General features: G+C 44.2%; 1 protein-coding gene across 1 annotated transcript; it reads left to right on the top strand.

Annotated features, from left to right (window-relative positions):
• The first annotated feature begins 7,719 nt into the window (after nucleotides 1-7,719).
• LOC125525221 (kinesin-like protein KIN-14M) lies at nucleotides 7,720-16,489 on the top strand. The gene is made up of 21 exons (XM_048690230.1): nucleotides 7,720-8,045; nucleotides 8,146-8,327; nucleotides 8,410-8,502; nucleotides 9,439-9,664; nucleotides 9,922-10,073; nucleotides 10,164-10,247; nucleotides 10,365-10,442; nucleotides 10,509-10,634; nucleotides 10,717-10,746; nucleotides 11,061-11,765; nucleotides 11,860-11,941; nucleotides 12,020-12,115; nucleotides 12,197-12,376; nucleotides 12,454-12,560; nucleotides 12,670-12,848; nucleotides 13,221-13,385; nucleotides 13,468-13,721; nucleotides 13,803-13,966; nucleotides 14,287-14,837; nucleotides 15,136-15,236; nucleotides 16,216-16,489. Exons 1-21 carry the CDS (start codon nucleotides 8,018-8,020, stop codon nucleotides 16,296-16,298), a joined length of 3,666 nt encoding a protein of 1,221 aa, XP_048546187.1. The 5' UTR covers nucleotides 7,720-8,017; the 3' UTR covers nucleotides 16,299-16,489.
• The last annotated feature ends 34 nt before the right edge of the window (nucleotides 16,490-16,523 follow it).

Here is a 16,523-nt window from a genome sequence, read left to right on the forward strand (position 1 = left end):
TTGAAAATTTTAATTTCATTACTTGTTGTGCTCGCAATATTTTATTGGATTTTAACGTAATACAACTTTATTTTGAAATTATATTTAACCTGACTAGAAATTTCGGATAAAAATATTTCGGATCCCATCAAAACGTGGGAATGTTTTATGAATTCTGTTTTGAGCGGTTGTTTGAAATTATTAATCATTGTCCTAGCTAGAAGTTGGGCTGTACTTTTAACAAATTGTAAACGGGCTGTAGTAAATACCATTATAATTAAAAAATGGGTTGTACATTCTTACAAATCGCAAATGGGCTATATGTTCTTTGCCAAATCCGAGCTGTGGGCCTACTAAGTTGACGCGTACCAAGGGCTTTGTCAACTTAGTCAATATAAACGATTCTAGCTGCAGTGATCATACGATGTCCATCCAACAGCCGTAGTGCTTTTTCAACCTCTGGTCTTCTTGCTCTAGCCGCCCAAAGCAGCGCTGGTCGTGTCGCGTGCTCCTGCCTCCCGTGGTCGGCTGTGATGTCGCGGAGGCCTCACCGCCCCGTACTACTCCCACTGCTGGCTGGGCCATCCCTCTACTCACCCACACCCCCTATTATTCTGCGGCGACGGCAGCCTCACACCGCAGCCGAACCAGTGAACCCTCGTACTCCTCTCCGTGCGGGCTTCCACTGCCGCGTCTTCCCCGGCTCCGCGTCGTCCCCTTCCTAGGCCTCTCTGTCGTCCAGACCACCGCCCTGGTGCTCTCGGCGCGGCGTGGTCAACGTGGTCAACGACCGACTACCATTGGAAGAGTACTGTACGTGGAGAGGCTGACAGCTGGGTCCAGGCGGCCGCAAGAAAGTGCCTTCTTATTACGCGCAAAATAATTATTCCTCCACCTGACAACAGGGACCCACCGAACGGGCCACCTTATTTCGCGAAAAAATGTTTCCCCCTGACTGCTGGGACCCACCGGACGGGCCAGCGTATTTCGCGAAAAAAATGTTCCCCCCACTGTCAGCTCAGATCCACCGGAAGTGCCTCCTTATTACGCACAAAAAAATGAATACTCCCCCTGCTAGCTGGGACCCACCATGGTGGGAGGCTAACTTGTGGGCCTACTAAGTTGACTAGGACGGGGGCCTTTGTCAACTTTAGTCAATATGAACGATTCTAGCTCCAGTGACCGTACGATGTCCATCCAACGGCCGTAGTGCTTCTTCAACCTCTGGTCTTCTTGCTCCAGCCGCCCAAAGCAGCGCCGGTCATGCTGCATGCTCCTGCCTCCCGTGGCCAGCTGTGCTGCCACGGAGGCCTCACCGCCCCCTACTATTCCCACCGCTGGCCAGGCCCTACGGCGACGGCAACCTCACACCGCAGCCGAACCAGTGAACCCTCGTACTCCTCTCCGCGCGGGCTTCCACTGTCGCGTCTTCCCCGGCTCCCCGTCGTCCCCTTCCTAGGCCTCGCCATCGTCCACCGCCCTGGTGCTCTCGGCGTGGCGTGGACAACGTGGTCAAGGAACGATTTCCATCGGACGTGGACTGTACGTGGAGAGGCTGACAGCTGGGTCCACGGCCGCAGCAAGGAAGTGCCTCCTTATTACGCGGAAAATAATGATTCCTCCACCTGACAGCTGGGACCCACCGGACGAGCCACTGTATTTCGTGAAAAAAATATTTCCCCCTGACTGCTGGGACCCACCAGCTACATCTTCGCACGCAAAGAAGTGCATCCGGGCAAAAAAAAAATGATTCGCCCCCCTGACTGCTAGGACCCACCAGCTACATCTTCGCAGGCAAGAAAGTGCCTGATAGTCGGGACCCACCTAGTCGAAGCGTACGTAGCGTTGTCATTCTGGTCGCGAACATGTACGTACATATATACTGGTGGATGTAGAGGCGCGCACGTGTCGTAGTAGAGGCGTGTACGTGTCATAGTAGAGGCGCGCACGTAGCATGTACACGTACGTACAGCGGCCAGGGTGCAAGAAAGAAAATACGTCCATGTATGTGTACATACGGGCGGGGTCTCGAACGCCTACTCGCGCATACGTATGGCCGGGGTTCGTGTACATGGCTGGGTCGAAACGGAGAAAACAGCGTCGTCGTCGTGTTCATGGGGAGGCAACGGAATGCCTCATGTTCATGGGGAGGCAACGGAATGCGTCGTGTTCATGGGGAGGCAACGGAATGCGTCGTGTTCATCGGGAGGCAACGGAACGCGTGGGAACCAACCGGCTGGGTTGGAACGGAATGCGTGGTCGTGTTCATCGGGAGGGCTTGGACGGAACAGGCGATGGGAACGAGACCTAGCGTACCGCAAAACAGAGGAAACGGCCTTGTGTTCGACCGGCCACGTTCAAAACGGGATCCTGTTCATCGGGATGGGTCTGGCATACCGCAAAACGGAGGAAACGGACCTCCTACGGTCGAAATGGGGGTCCTGTTGATCGGGAGGGGTGTGGCGTACCGCAAAACGGAGGAAACGGACTTGTGTTGGAGCGCTATTCGAAGCGGGGGTCCTGTTCATCAGGAGGGGTGTGGCGTACCGCAAAACGGGACTCCACGGGATATTGTTCATCTCCACCGTCGACCTCCTCCAGCCTCCACGGGCTCCTGTTCATCTAGCCTCCACCGCGCGCTACTCCACCAGCTACTGTTCAACCACCCCTCCACGGGCACCCCTCCACCATCTACTGTTCATCCAGCCCTCCACACCACGGGGTCCTATTCAACCACCCCTCCACGGGCACCCCTCCACCGTCTACTGTTCATCCAGCCCTCCACCACACCACGGGGTCCTGTTCATCCAGAGGCAACGCCACCGCTCACTGTTCATCCAACACCCCCCCCCCCCCCCCCCCCCCCCCCCCCCCCCCCCCCCCCCCCCCCGCGCGCAATGCTCACTGTTCATCCAATCGATCGGCTTCAGTTAGCAGCAGTAGCGAAGGAATTGCTCGATCGGGTTCAGTTAACAGCCATCGATTGATTGCTCGGTTTCAGTAATGCATAGCCTGCAGTGCAATCGCTCGGGTTCAGTTAGAGCCCAACGCCTCGCTCGGGTTCAGTTAGAGCCAATGCCTCGCACACACACGCGTACATGTACGAGAGAAACGCGCATCACTCGGCCTCCGACCTCCCACCGTAACCAGGAACTCCTCGAAATTTTCCTCCCCCTCGCTTCTACCACGGTTTTTTCCGTCATGGACGGCCCAAAGAATGTCATGGAGCTGCGTCTCCGGCCTGCCTAGGACGAAAAGCCCATTTTCTGTCATGATTTTTTGTCATAGAAGTAGGAGCCCACCACATCTATGATGATACCGGGTTTTGTCACAATTATCGTCATAGAAGTGTCATATGTATGACAGAAAAAAAAATTCGTTCAGCCCAAAATGTCACGGATGTGTCTTTTTTTGTAGTGTAAGTTTCCTAACCGTAGACATGTTTGTCATTTGATTAACGGCATCACATCATTAGGAGAATGATGTGATGGACAAGACCCATCCGTTAGCTTAGCATAATGATCGTTAAGTTTTATTGCTATTGCTTTCTTCATGACTTATGCGTATTCCTTTGACTATGATATTATGCAACTCCTGGATACCGGTGGAATACCTTGGGTGCTACCAAACATCACAACGTAACTGGGAGATTATAAAGATGCTCTACAGGTATCTCCGAAGGTGTTTTTTGGGTTGGCATAGATCGAGATTAGGATTTATCACTCCGAGTATCGGAGAGGTACCTCTGGGCCCTCTCGATAATGAACATCATAATAAGCCTTGCAAGCAATGTGACTAATGAGTTAGTTGCGGGATGATGCATTACGGAATGACTAAAGAGACTTGTCGGTAACGAGATTGAACTAGGTATGGAAATACCGACGATCAAATCTCGGGCAAGTAACATACCGATGACAAAGGGAATAATGTATGTTGTCATTACGGTTTGACCAATAAAGATCCTCGTAGAATATGTAGGAACTAATATGAGCATCCAGGTTCCGCTATTGGTTATTGACCGGAGAGGTGTCTCGGTCATGTCTACATAGTTCTCGAACCCGTAGGGTCCGCACGGTTAGAGTTCAATGACAATTTGTATTATATGAGTTATGTGATTTGGTGACCGAATGTTGTTCGGAGTCCCGGATGAGATCAAGGACATGAAGAGGAGTCTTGAAATGGTCGAGAGGTAAAGATTCATATATAGGACGATAGTATTCAGACACCGAAAGTGTTCTGAGGGTGCCGGCTACGTATCGGGTCACCGGAAGGGGTTCCGGGCAACCCCCGACGAGCTATATGGGCCTAATGGGCCAAGAGGGGTTACACACCAGCCACAAAGGGGTTGGTGCCCCCCATACGGGCTAGCCAAATTGCAGAAGGAAAGGAAAATGGAATAGGATTCCCCCTTCCCCCTCTTTCCTTCCTACTCCGAATAGGAATAGGAAAGGAGGGAGGCCGAACTGGGAGGACCCTCCTACTTGGGCATTGTTAGACGTGTGCGGCGCCCCCCTCCACAGCTTACGCCTCTGGTCATATTCACGTAGTGCTTAGGCGAAGCCCTGCGTGGATCACTTCACCATCACCGTCACCACACCGTCGTATTGACATAACTCTCCCTCGACACTTTCCTGGATCAAGAGTTCAAGGGATGTCATCGAGCTGAATGTGTGCAGAACTTGGAGGTGTCGTACGTTCGGTGCTTGATCGGTCGGAACGAGAAGAAGTTCGACTACATCAACCGCGTTGTCAAATGCTTCCGCTTTCGATCTATGAGGGCATGTGGAAACACTCCCCCCCTCTCGTTGCTATGCATCTCCTAGATAGATAGATCTTGCGTGAGCGTAGGAATTTTTTTGAAATTGCATGCTACGTTTCCCAACAGTGTGTGTGTTTTTTCTATCATTCATGTTGATGATTTTTTCTAAAGGAAGTGGTTGGAAAATGGAATTGTCAGTGGAGGAGAAGAAAGGAGCTAGTTCAGAGCAAAGCCATGAAGAAGAGGTGCGGACAAAGCATATGCATGAGAGGAGGTGCAGACAAAGCAGGTGCAATGCAATGCCAAAATTATCTGTGTTCGGGGCTGCAAGTTTGTACTTGATAGAGGAGGAAATGAGTTGCAACTGAGGATAATGAGATTTCACGAGATGGCGATAGTGATAGTGACTATGTTGTGCCTCCAGCGGAGAGAAACGATTTTGCTAAAGATGAATAAATCATTGAGTGCATAAAATATGCTAAATAATTCAAGGAGAAGAGCGAAAGAAGATGTTGGGGGAGGCAGATGCAAAAGCTTTCAATGTTCCTGGGGATTTCATTGTACCAGAAACATGTAAGCTGGATGACGATGCAGATGATGCCCCTTATTGTGAAAGTGACAATCTTCCTTAGGATGAGGCTAGTGATGGAGAGGTCAATGCATGTTGTTATAAGGAGAAAAACCAACCATAAGGTGTATGATGACGATTTATGCACCACAATTTGAAGTTGGCATGGCTTTTATGGATGGTAGAGAATCCAAACATGCACTAGTGAAATATGGACTGAATAATTTCCATCATTTGATATTTCTCAAAGATGAGAATAGGAGACTGAGTGTCAAGTGCAGCCGGCCTTGTTGCCAATGGAGCATATATGGGTCAATCAATAGCATATCTGAGTAGTTATTGGTTCAGTGGTACAACGATGTGCACACATGTGTGCCTAGGAGAGATAATAAGCTGGTGATAAGTACTATCATTGCTAAGAAATATTTCAAACAAATTAGAGACAATCCAACATGAAGGGTGGAGAAAATGCAAGAAATTGTATTCAAAGATTTGCTAGCACATGTCAACATATCCAAACGCAAAAGGGCAAAGAAGATTTCCATGAAAAAGCTCATCCTATGTACCTAAGAGAGTGGTCCCCACTATTTCTTATTATCTCAACACGCGCGCTTCTACATCATCAAAATTGTTGTAGACATTAGATTTACTATCGTGATCCACTAGCATCCTTCTGATCTATGCATGAGAATCCTCTGCCATGCTTCATGCATTAGTGCATTCTAAGTGGATTTTAAATCAAATTACATTTAGTTATGACATGCACTACAACCCATTACCTATATTTTCCTAGCCATGCAACTATGCTACATCAATAGGACATGCATGTGGATTATAAGTTACATTTTTGCATTAGCATATCAACAGAGCGCTGCCACATCATTGGTTGCATGTAATTCATCGGTTAATTGTTTCATTAGATTTTTGCTCTCTCATATACAGGATATATACCTCAAGTTGAACTATTGCTTTCACAGTGTTATGATCAAAGTGATGAAACTGAATTTGTTGCTTTCATAGTGCTATTGTCGTTAATTTCATACATAAATTCAGAAAAAATCCTGACAGAACTAATACACAAACTGAAATTGTTGATTTGACATTGTTCACTTTTATACAAAATTCGGACAAACTGCTATGTTCAAAGTGAATATAATAATACTCATTTTTAGATAAAAATTCAGACAAGAGTGCTTCTAAAATTGATATAATTGAATTTATTCATTGTTCAGATAAAGTGCTCAAAAACACACTAGCATCAATCTGCATGAATACATTGCAGAGGCAACATAAGAAAACCACATCTTCAACACATGGACATCTCACTGTCTAGACATAGCACTGCCTAGATATATAGCAAATGCAACAGAAAAACCCAGAGGAGCTTTCTAAACACCCCTGCATCTGAGCATCTCCATCTTCAGTGTCTTGATTTCAGCAGCTTGAATTTCAACCTTCTCTTGCAGTTTATAGATCTCCATCTTCTCACATATCTCTTTCGACGGATCTTCCATCAACCTCATCTTTTCCTCTCTCTTCTCCCATACAGTCAGGCACAGGTCCACAACCAGGCAACTCCGAAATGACGTCGTCGGATTGTCCACCCAGGAGTAGAACTCACAACCCCAATTCCTCCAATCTTGTGAAATTTCACAAAAGATCCAAAATTATACACCAAAACTGTGCACCAATCAAATGGAATCAGAACAGTGCTGGAAAATACCTGCCAAAGCATGCACTTGTGACATCTTCTTCCAAGATTATCATCACTCCACAAAATCCATATGGACATCCTAAGCAGGAATCTTCTCAGCCAATTCCTCCCGTGCAAAGCAGGAACCTTCTCAGCCGATTCACGCGTGAAGGAGGCGCCTCAGTCAATCCTACCTGGCAAAACATTCGCCATGTAGGCAAAGCCGGAGTAACGATCCTGGTTTTGCAGTTGGGGGTGGATGTGGTCAAAATACGACAGTTGGGGGTATTTATTCTTCTTTCGTTTGAAATAAGCACTATCCCCTCCATCCTAAAACTTGGACACGTGAGACTTGCATTTAGGGATCGACAATAGAGGTACTAGCAAAGATAAGTACTAAAGTTTGAAAGGAAAATATCTAGTGCTACCAAGCCGTAGGTGCTACCATGATACGGGGTTCTGGGCTGTCGGATTCTCAGATAGAATGGCTCGCAATTACTTTGCAACACTTGCAGAAAAGCCTCCGAAAAGTTCAAAAATGGCGCATAGATCCAACAGATCCAACATCTCCTGAATGCCGTCCGATCTAAAAATCCAACGGCTCAGATGCCCGTATCACGGTAGCATTTAAGTGTCGGGAGCACCAGATGCCCTCCCAAAGTTTGAAAGGCATGATAACCAGAGTTGTGGTGACCGGTGAGGCCCCTCCCTTACCTTTCCCTCCACCTCCCGCGTAAGAAAACAGTCTGCTGATCTGACCTTGTACCTTCCCTGGGCAAGTTCAGTGAGAAGAATCCCAATCCACGACGGGAACCAAAATCACCCCCAAAATCTAGCGCGCAGCAGACAGCACAAGCAACATCGATCGCCCCCGCACGTCGCCCACTCGCCCACGCCTCTCTTCTCCCCGGCGCGCGCTCGCCCTCCCTCCCTCTTCTGGTCAAACGGCTCTCGGCTCCAATCCCCCGACCCTCTCCTCCCTCTGCCCGCGCCCGTCCGCCGGCCGCACTCGGTTTCCATGTCCGCCGCCACCGCCGCCGAGTCCCGTACGTAAAACCCTCTCGGGCTTCATTCAAAGTATGGTCGCCCCCACGCCGATGATGGTTAATTATTGACTCGTTCCACCATTTTGATTTTCCCCCGTAGCGGAGCGGCGGCGATCGGAGGCCGTCGCGTGGCTGCGCGCGCTGCTCCGGGAGTCGGCGCTGCCGCTGCCGCTCCCGCCGCCGCGCGCCTCCGACGACGAGCTCAGGGCCGCGCTCGCGGACGGCGCGCTGCTCCGCGCCGCGCTCGACAAGCTCGCCCGCCCCGCCTCCCCGCGCTACGAGGTACGCCGCCACCCGCCCACCCGCTTCTCTCCCGCTACGGCTTGTCTGGTCGTGATCGTCGTTGACACTGCGTGTGCCGCAGGGCGGAGCGGCGGCGGAGCGCGATGTCGGGCGGTTCCTCGCGGCCGTGGAGCGGATGGGCCTTCCCAGCTTCGCGCCCTCGGACCTCGAGACGGTACGCGGGTCGTTTGTTTGTTTGTGTTCTTCATCCAGCAATCGGCGTGATAGTGATCACCAGCGCTCATATTTTGGATTACCCGTTGACCCGTCGCCACCTGCCGACGGGGAATCGGATGATGTGATTGCTGTGAGTGTGAGGTAGCTGGAGCTTCGCGTCGAACAAGTTAGGAGCTCGTTTTCGCTCTAGGTTCTGTGTTGCCGGTTGTCATTGAACGGTTTGTTGTGTGGGCAAGCGACACATTAATCTCTGTCAGTCTGTGCTTGCCGAATCTAACTGCTAGTGGATGTCGCATGTGGTTTGCGATAACCATCAACTCTCAAACAGTTGAACAAATAATACCTCCAGTTATCGAGCTGGTAGGATATCTGAATATCTGATCGGCAAGTATAGTTGGTGATCAGTTTCAAGTTCAGTTTAATTGTAAAACAGTGGTAAATTGTCTTTTTATGGCGACGGTGGTAAATTGTTTTCTGAAGTAAAAAATGACAAATATAACTATGCAGCCGTGGGTTCTTTACTAGAACACGTACCAATTGCAGGTAAAATGTTTTTTAAAGTAAACAAATGGTTAATTGCTGTCTGTAACTATAGTGTGTTCTAGTCCAGAACCCATGTAACACACCGATTGCGTTGGCTAGTCTGATGCCATGTACAAATGGCAAAATTATGGAGAATTCCTCTTTATCATTGAACATAATACAGGTTTAAACTGCCTAAAATATTGAAGTTAATAAAATATTGGAGTGCCACAATTTTTTAATGTGATATTATGTGCTGCAGTAGTACTATGCACATGTGTTTTCGCAATAGTTGTCAGTTTTGCAATGCTGCCAAGGAGCATGTTTGCAGTTCCAGCTGTTTTCTGCAATACAAAGTTTCATCTTCGAGGCCTTATTGGGTTTTGTTGCGGCATTATTGCCACTAATTTAGGGCCCGATGTCAGCTGTGGTTGCCTGTCTTCTTGCACTAAGGGATCGGTTTGTCTCCCATGCTGGGGAAGGCTGGACCTGCGGCCTTCCACAAAATGGGAGGATGCACACCGTGGGATTCCCCAGAAGGGAGAATGGTCAGGTCACACAAAATTCTGAAGTAAGAGAAGATGTCAAACAAATGGAAACAACGCTACAGAAGGTCTCCAAAAGTCCAGCCATGTCAGGTGAGATCCTATTTATGTGTTCAAAGATTTGGGTAGGGGATTAACTCTAGGAGTTATCCAGTGAGGGTATACTGAGGGTGGTGCTTTACATTATTCCTGAGGATTGAGAATATAGAAGAAATCGTAATTTTAACAGTCAAGTTGTACTACTAAATTGCATGTATGTAGATTTATACATTATTGACCGTTTCAATTAGAGATGTTTTTATACGAAACAGGTTCCGTTATCAACTAAATCATTTTTTCTTCTTCTGTAGAACCACCTTCTGTTATATCACGACCTGAACTATCTTCTACAGCACGGCATGCCGGACGCAATTTTCATGAAGTCTTCCAACTGAGGCAAGGAGGTTATTCTGATCTGCCTAGTTCTAAAATTTCAGATATGATGAAATCCACCAGCTTGGATGTAAGTACTGTGTACTAAAATATACCTGTTGGAATTATTTAGACATCAGATTTGATTTTCATTCTCTGCGTCACAATATTCTTGTTGCAGAATGCCCCTACTCAGTCACTTTTGAGTGTTGTGAATGGCATCCTTGATGAGATTATTGAGAGGAAGAATGGAGAAATTCCTTATGTAGGCTACTCAAAAGCAATGCAGTTAGTTTATTCCTTTCATACATTGAAACTCCGATATATTTTGCTGTAGACTCTTTTCATCCTCTTGAATATGAAAATAGTATTCTTTGCACAGCATCTCGCTTTCTTGTTGAGAAAGATCATATTGGAGGTTGAACGACGAATTTCTACGCAGGCTGAGCACATAAGAAATGTAAGGAATACTTATTCACACTTAATTTTTCAGTTTGTTCTTGTTGTAAATTTAACCTCCATGCAGCAAAATAACCTTATGAAAGCACGCGAAGAGAAATACAAATCGAGGATTAGAGTTTTAGAGGCATTGGCCAGTGGGACAAGTGGGCAAATACATGTAAGCTCAAATGCAGCAAATGGAAAAGCACATGTAAGTTTCGGTGATGATGACCTCAATATAAGTGCAAATGGTTGGCTTCTTTCCTTATTTTCTTTCCTTAATTGTTTTCCAGGTTGCTGCAGAGCCTGTGCACCGGATGAAGGTATGTTTCTCATATAACATTGGTGACATCTTCATATTACCATCATTTTCCTATATTATATTCAAATTATGAAATCCTGCTATGTTTTCCCCTCATATCTTTCATTTGATGTCACTTCTACGTCTGCTCTTTCAATCTTTACAAGAGAAACACTTTGCACACAGAAGCTTTGCCTGTCTTTGCTTTAGGAAGGATGAAAAACCAAGAGTTTGAATTTATCCATACCAAGAATAATAGACTTATTACTGCTAATAAAAATAAGAAAATGAACACATTTTTTTCTATTTTTCAAAAGTAATTCAATTTATTTGCAGATGGAGAAAGACAAATTTGAAGAGAAAAGGCAATTACTTGAGGAAGATCAGACAAAGCTGACGAAGGACAAGGAAAATGTAACTACACTGACAAAGGATAAGGAAGATATGACTAGATTGTTGAATGACAAGGAAGACATAATTAGATTGATGAAAGAGAAGGAAGAAATGGCTAGGTTAATAAAGGAGAAGGAAGACACGGTTATCTTGAAGAAAGGCAAGGATGGGGATAGAAATCAATCAGCGGATGAACATATAGCTAAGCCAATTATGTATAAAGATGAACTCATCAGTTTGATGAAGGAGAAAGAAAACTATAAAGTTACAATTATGAAATTAAAGTTAGAATTAGAAGCCATGAAATCATCATGTGAAAAGAGCCACAGCCTGTTGGAAACTAAGAACAAAGATGTAGTTAATCTTCTAAAGGATAAAGAGAACAGTGGCAATGTAATATCACAACTCAGGCAAGAGCTTGCCATGGCAAGAAGATCACATGAGACATATATTCAAGATTTGAAGACTACGGCTTTACAGGAAAATAGGAATTTTGAACAGAGAATAAAGGAAGTGGAGCTAAAACTAGAAGATTCTACTAAGAGAGAAAGATATCTTGAAGAATTGTTGGAAGCAAGAATCCAGACCTGGGAGCAGAAGGAAATCATGCTGAACCAATTTGTAGGTCTACAAATGCAGAATATTCAGGTATAGGTTGGTTAAAACAATCTTTATATTTCCTCTATATTTCTTTTAAGAATTGATGAAGTCATCAATTTAAGTTAAAACTTCTCCCTATCAGGATTTGAGGTTATCTTCTGTTTCCATTAGGCATGAAATCCAAAACTGCCAGAAGAGATGGTCTGAAGAACTTAGTGGCCTTGGTATGAACAAATGAGTGAGTAATTAATTGATTTCTTGTTATTGGCACTTTATAACTTAAATCTTATTTGATTCCTCAGGACAAAGCCTTAAAGTATTAGCAAATGCTTCAGAGAAGTATCACGCTGCTCTTGAAGAAAACAGAAAATTGTTCAACGAGGTTCAGGAGCTAAAAGGTGGCTATGTGAGCAACGTCAATTTACACATGCTGATATTATAACTGTGTCAACTTTCTAAGAGTTCTAATTTTTTATCAGGAAATATCAGAGTCTTTTGCCGGATAAGACCTTTTCTTCCTAACGAGGATCATAAGTCTAGTACAACTGAAATTACTGGTGATAACGGTGAACTCATTTTAGCAAACCCTACAAAAATTGGAAAAGAGGGGAATAAGTTGTTTAAATTTAACAAAGTTCTTGGCCCCACTACTTCTCAAGGTACTGATGAATATGTGGCCTATTCCGTGGTAGTATACGATGTGGTTTGATTTTTTTAATTTATGTTTTTTTTCTAGATGAGGTATTCAGGGACATTCAACCACTAGTTAGATCAGTCCTTGATGGCTATAATGTTTGCATTTTTGCGTATGGACAAACTGGATCAGGAAAAACCTACACAATGGTATGAAGATCTCAATATAACAGTCTTAAATTTCTTTTTTGAGAATTATAACCACTATTTATTGACAGATACGATGTGTTTATTGTGCCTTTTCTAATTAATATCTCAGACTGGACCTGAAGATGCTACGGAGGAGGAATTGGGTGTCAATTTCAGAGCTCTGAACGACCTGTTCCTTATATCACGCAATCGAGGAGATACATTCAATTATGAAGTCAGTGTTCAAATGATTGAGATATACAATGAACAAATCCATGATCTCTTAGGAAGCAATGGTTCAGAGAAGAAATATCCTTTTGTCGCTTACATTGTATAGTCACCTATGTTTATTATGCATATTGATCTGTTTTCATGTGGTCAACATACATACACTATGATGTGTTGATTTAGTTAACAAATCCATTGTTAGTGTGTCTAGATTAAAAAGAAGGATTAATGCAACTGAAATACTTAACCTAAGGTCTAGTTGTAAACTTGACTGGTCAGTTGATTCGCTTCAAATGAACGTGTAGAAACTTGGAACTTGGTTGAACATCCCTTTACTGTCCTTAATGGAATGCCACGTATCTGTTTCATCTTGTCATAGCACACCCCCTTAAACCTCTGGAAGGTTACAAATGCATGTAAAGAACATACTGTTGTTTCCTTTAACTTGCACACTCTAGGGATTTTGAATTCCAGCCATCCCAATGGGCTTGCTGTTCCTGATGCAACATTGCATCCCGTCAACTCTACGACCGATGTTATTGAGTTAATGAGAACAGGACTTGGGAACCGATCTGTGGGTGCAACAGCACTGAACGAGCGAAGCAGCAGATCTCACAGGTTAATCTTACCGCTCCATGATTTCAGTCGAGGTTTCCTGCTGATTCTATTGAAAATCAGGCTCATTTCGAGTATTTTTCAGTGTTGTCACTGTACATGTTCAAGGTGAAGATTTGAAAACTGGAGCTACTTTGCGCGGGGCCCTCCATCTTGTTGATCTTGCTGGAAGCGAAAGGGTGGACCGTTCTGCTGTTACAGGCGATAGACTCAAAGAAGCACAACACATCAATAAATCTCTGTCTGCTCTTGGAGATGTTATATTTTCTTTATCACAGAAGACTTCTCATGTGCCATACCGAAACAGCAAACTTACACAAGTCCTGCAAAGTTCTTTGGGTGCCTATCTTTCCTCATTGGCTATCTAACACTGTTTTACATGTTTTATATTTTTTATAACTTGAAAAGATTCATTTGTAGGTGGCCATGCGAAGACCCTGATGTTTGTGCAGATCAATCCAGATGTCTCATCTTATGCAGAGAGTTTAAGTACTTTGAGGTTTGCTGAAAGAGTTTCAGGAGTGGAACTAGGTGCTGCAAAGGCAAATAAAGAGGGCAAAGATATCAAAGAATTTAAGGAACAGGTGAAGAATTTTGCATGTTTTATATTTTGCTAACTAATTTATTATTGAAACACTGGCAACAGAAATGTATAACCAACTTCTCTTGATTACATATAACTAGTACTATTCTAGTATCCTCAATGTGTTCTATGCACCTGGAAAACATAATAGATGGTGTAAGCGTGGAACTTACCTCTGGCATGAAATGCAACTACATGATACTTCCCATGGAAAAAACATACAATATTTTTTTTGAGAAAAAATACTATAATATTAACAGTTTACCACATGATACTTCCATGTATCATTTGATTACTATAATATTGTTTTTCACCCTGCAGCTCTCACTGCTCAAAGATAAAATTGCAAAGAAGGATGAGGAGATCAACCAGCTACAGACTCACAGTCCAAGGGTAAAGACAGGCAAACGTGCTGATTCCTTGCTGAAACATTCGTCCTCCTCCCCAGGAATATCCTCCCTGGGAAGCAAAATGCAACATCGAAGAACGGCATCTGGCGGAAAGGCAATGGGCCTTATCAGTAGGGCAGGCTCCGATGCTGATAACTTCTCTGAGATCAGTGACAGGCATTCTGAAACTAGCTCCATGCAGTCGATTGATGATATTCAGCAGCAGAGGGAGATTATGGTACTTTCCAAGCTCCCTGAAGATGATATGGGTCCGAATTCAGCTGACCCTGAGCTTGCCAGCTTTGGTTACGCTGATTCAGAGGGGAGGTTAAGCGATATATCAGATAGTGGCATATCCATGGGTACAGAAACCGACGGCTCAATAAGTAGCATGGTTGACTTTGCTCTCTTCCCGGAGCAGGAAAAAATAGCTAGCACATGGAAAGAACAAGAAACTGCACCCAACACACCAAAAGATCGACTGTAAGTACTTCCGGTTGTCTTGGTAGCATCATGAACTCATGGTTCCATTTTCAATTTAGTACTGTACCATCTTTCTGTTCATAGGAGGGGAGAAATTCCCTTTAGTATTCTCTACCATGTAAAAATGCACTATTAATTAATACAAGTAAAAGCAATCCATGTGACTGGAGTAGGTAACTAAGGTAATCAGGCACTATGATGTCAAAAATCTTAGATGAATATCTCTATGTGCTTACTTGGCCCTTAGCCTTTTGGCTTACCTATTTTTACTTGTAAGCACTCATTCTTCCTCATGCAGACCTAAGGTGACTACTCGAGTACAAAAGGCAACAACACCAAAAACAGCCCCATCTTCTAGTGTGTGGCCCAAATCAAGAGATTCTACTCCTAGATCTTCAGGTAAGCTCACTTGTATCTCATTGAAATTGTGCGCCACCATAGCAGATATGGTTACTGCTTTGGGGTGCAATTAAATCAACTGTTCGTGGCTTAGGATCTAAATATCTGAGTAAAGATTATTGCAATGTCCTTATAATGCTTCAGAATGTACGCTAGTACTATTATCTAAAGATAAGTATACTAGTACTCCTATTATATTTCAGAATATTCCATTGACCGCGTAAACAAGTGCAGATTTAATGCTCGGAAAAATTAAACCAGTACCCACGAAATAACATGATAAGACAATTTAGAAATCTACAGGGAGCATGTCATGAGTCTGGGCCCACTTCAAGTTATTATAGCTCATGGACTATAGTTACTGTGGCTCATGAACTGCAGCAGATTTAGTTCTGTTAGTTTGGCTGGAAGATTAGGAGATAATTTGAGTCTTAGGGCACCGCTCAAGTGAGCGCTATAAAAGAATATACTTCTTCCGTTTCTAAATATAAGCCTTTTTATTAGAGATTTCAATACGGACTACATACGGATGTATATAGATGTATTTTAGAGTGTAGATTCACTCATTTTGCTCCGTAGTAGTCCATATTGGAATATCTAAAAAGGCTTATACTCCCTCTGTCCCAAAATAAGTGTCTCAACCTTAGTATAACTTTGTACTAAAGTTAGTATAAAGTCGAGCATTTTGGGATGGAGGGAGTACATCATATCTGTTCATTAAAGGTCTCCTCCTGCACCTATGGTCTATTTCTCCCTACTCTAGTATTATACAGTATCTGCTTTGATCCGCGCCGTCCCCAGTTACTCTTGTGCAGTATTTACCTATTCATGAACTAAGCTCCCTAACCAAACATTTCGGGTACAATTTAAATTAACTGAGCTTAAACTATACATTTGATACAATACAGCAGACATAAGCTTCACTAGGTCCAGACACACATACAGTACTCTGAAGTGTTTACCAACTATTTTGTTACAGCGTCAGCAAGCACACGAAGAAGCACAATTACACAAGCAACATCCTCACCAAGAACCTCAAATACTCCGAAGCGATGGAATTAGCTCAAAGTCGATGAACTTCTTTCAATATTCTTGTTCCTTTATGTACAGAAAATTCAGAAAGTATTTTTTAAGTTGATGGCTGCTTAGTGATGCTGCCCTTTGTTTAAGTGAGAATGTAAATGACACTGTACATACGACACTGCTTCGACAAAACATTGTTGAGTGTTAAATAGAAGAAAGGTTGTCATTCTTGTTGTTTTAGCTTCTTCCCTTTTTCTAATGTAA

Source organism: Triticum urartu, chromosome 7 (assembly GCF_003073215.2).
Source record: "Triticum urartu cultivar G1812 chromosome 7, Tu2.1, whole genome shotgun sequence".
Lineage (NCBI taxonomy): Eukaryota > Viridiplantae > Streptophyta > Magnoliopsida > Poales > Poaceae > Triticum > Triticum urartu.

Excerpts from the sequence above, each read along its gene's own strand:
- LOC125525221 (XM_048690230.1), top strand. The coding sequence starts at position 8,018 with ATGTCCGCCGCCACCGCCGCCGAGTCCC. Across the intron at positions 13,722-13,802 it reads AGTCCTGCAAAGTTCTTTGG|GTGGCCATGCGAAGACCCTG; the intron begins GTGCCTATCTTT and ends ATTCATTTGTAG. Across the intron at positions 13,967-14,286 it reads TCAAAGAATTTAAGGAACAG|CTCTCACTGCTCAAAGATAA; the intron begins GTGAAGAATTTT and ends TTCACCCTGCAG.